Below are 1,547 nucleotides of genomic sequence, written 5' to 3'. Positions count from 1 at the left end.
AAAAAAACTATCCCTGCTGGATTTGGGATGGAGCCGATATCTAGCTTTTACTTCCCACTCTTTGTTTTCTAAATCTCTAAAATTAGAAAACATGAAAAAACCTCTTCTGTTGCTGTTTCTAGTGAGAAAGAAATGCATATTTCAGTTTGACTCAAACAAACTTATATCAACTTTTAAAGCAATGATCTCTGGATAATTGTTAGTCTGTCAATTTGTTTTACATGTCCAGTAACAGTGAGTAGAGTAGCCAGATTAATGCAATTACACTTTCAGTGACACACATCCTGTGATTTAGCTCTAATGGTAGATATTAATCTTCGTGATAGGGCAATGTTTATGAGCAATAAAGGCAATAACCTGCCCTGTGTTGCATGGGTAAATCTGAGGACTTTGTACTTGAAAAATAAATAATGCTCACTTTGTTCCAACTCTGAAACACCACGGCTTTGTGATACTCTGTTTTCATTCTGCAAGAAGTACCACAGACTGGTCAAGAAATTACTGAGACTGGAAGCCTTGAATTTCCAGATCATACAGGTAGTGTCAGCACCATAATTTGGCATGACAGCAAACTACAAGGAGAAAAGAGTTTGCTGCTGAGAAACTGTGAACTTTCCAGCAGCAGCCCAGCCATTACTTCCTGAAAACGCCGTTGTACTATAAACAGACTCCTTGCGTTGGCTCTTGGGCGCTGTCTCATCTGGAAACACCCATTTCACAGTAGCTATACAATTAACAAGTATAATCCGAAATAACTCTCTGTCTGGAATATTTAACTTTTTTTTCCTTTTTTTTTTTAATACAGTGTGTGGTATAAAAATCTGCCCTGCTAAAAATCGATGTTGGCAAAAGCTTGCAACATTTGAGCAGTGATAAGGACTTAAATCATCCCTTTTTGAAGCCTAGCTCTAACATTTTTTTGAGCCTTCATGTTATGACCATAGAGCTAATGCACTTTCCAACTTGTTGCATAGGTAAAAGCTGTTGAGAAGCTGTAGCGGGCTACCTGCAGCTATGTTGAATTCTTCATGTGAACTAACCGAGGTGAAACTATCCCAACAGTCACTGAGCGGCCAGGCCAAGGCAGCTCGGAGGTGATGCCCTGTGGCAAGGAGCAACCAGGACCTGTAGCTCCCCTCTTTATAAACACATCTTTTCTAAGAAAATAAGTTTTCAAGTGAGAGGCAGTTTCTTGTAAGACTGAAGAGAAGCAGTGGTTCGGCACTGGCAGGACATTCAATGCCCTGAGGTTACGTTGGGCAGCCATCCATGCGGACAGGGCCCGCGGGCCCGCCAGAGGGCGAGGGGGAGGGTTCCAGCGCGCCCTCTCTGGCCGCAGGAGGACTTCGTCTCTGTGGCGACCGCTCCTATCCCCCAGTGGGAGGTGGCGGCCGGTATGGCCCGGCATGCAACGCGGCCCGCGCCTCACTTCCTGGCCTGGCCGTTAAGATGGCGACTCCCATGCACCGCCTTATCGCTCGGAGACAGGCGTGAGTGCGGTGGGCGGACCGGGCGGGGCAAGGCGGGGCAGGCGCCGCCGGGGGGGG

At 46.3% G+C, this 1,547-nt stretch overlaps 1 protein-coding gene across 1 annotated transcript in view; it reads left to right on the top strand.

Moving 5' to 3' along the window:
* Positions 1-1,432: 1,432 nt before the first annotated feature.
* The window catches only part of ZCCHC10 (zinc finger, CCHC domain containing 10), an 11,271-nt gene continuing 11,156 nt past the window's right edge, over positions 1,433-1,547 (top strand). Inside the window, exon 1 of the mRNA XM_010194664.1 lies at positions 1,433-1,490. Within this exon, the coding sequence (XP_010192966.1) occupies positions 1,450-1,490 (41 nt within the window). The 5' untranslated portion in view covers positions 1,433-1,449. The remainder of the gene's footprint in view (positions 1,491-1,547) is intronic.

The sequence above is a fragment of the Mesitornis unicolor genome, unplaced genomic scaffold (genome assembly GCF_000695765.1).
Source record: "Mesitornis unicolor isolate BGI_N332 unplaced genomic scaffold, ASM69576v1 scaffold2551, whole genome shotgun sequence".
NCBI classification, from domain to species: Eukaryota; Metazoa; Chordata; class Aves; order Mesitornithiformes; family Mesitornithidae; genus Mesitornis; species Mesitornis unicolor.
Note: the sequence above shows the minus strand (reverse complement) of the source record. Positions and strands in the feature narration are given on the sequence as shown.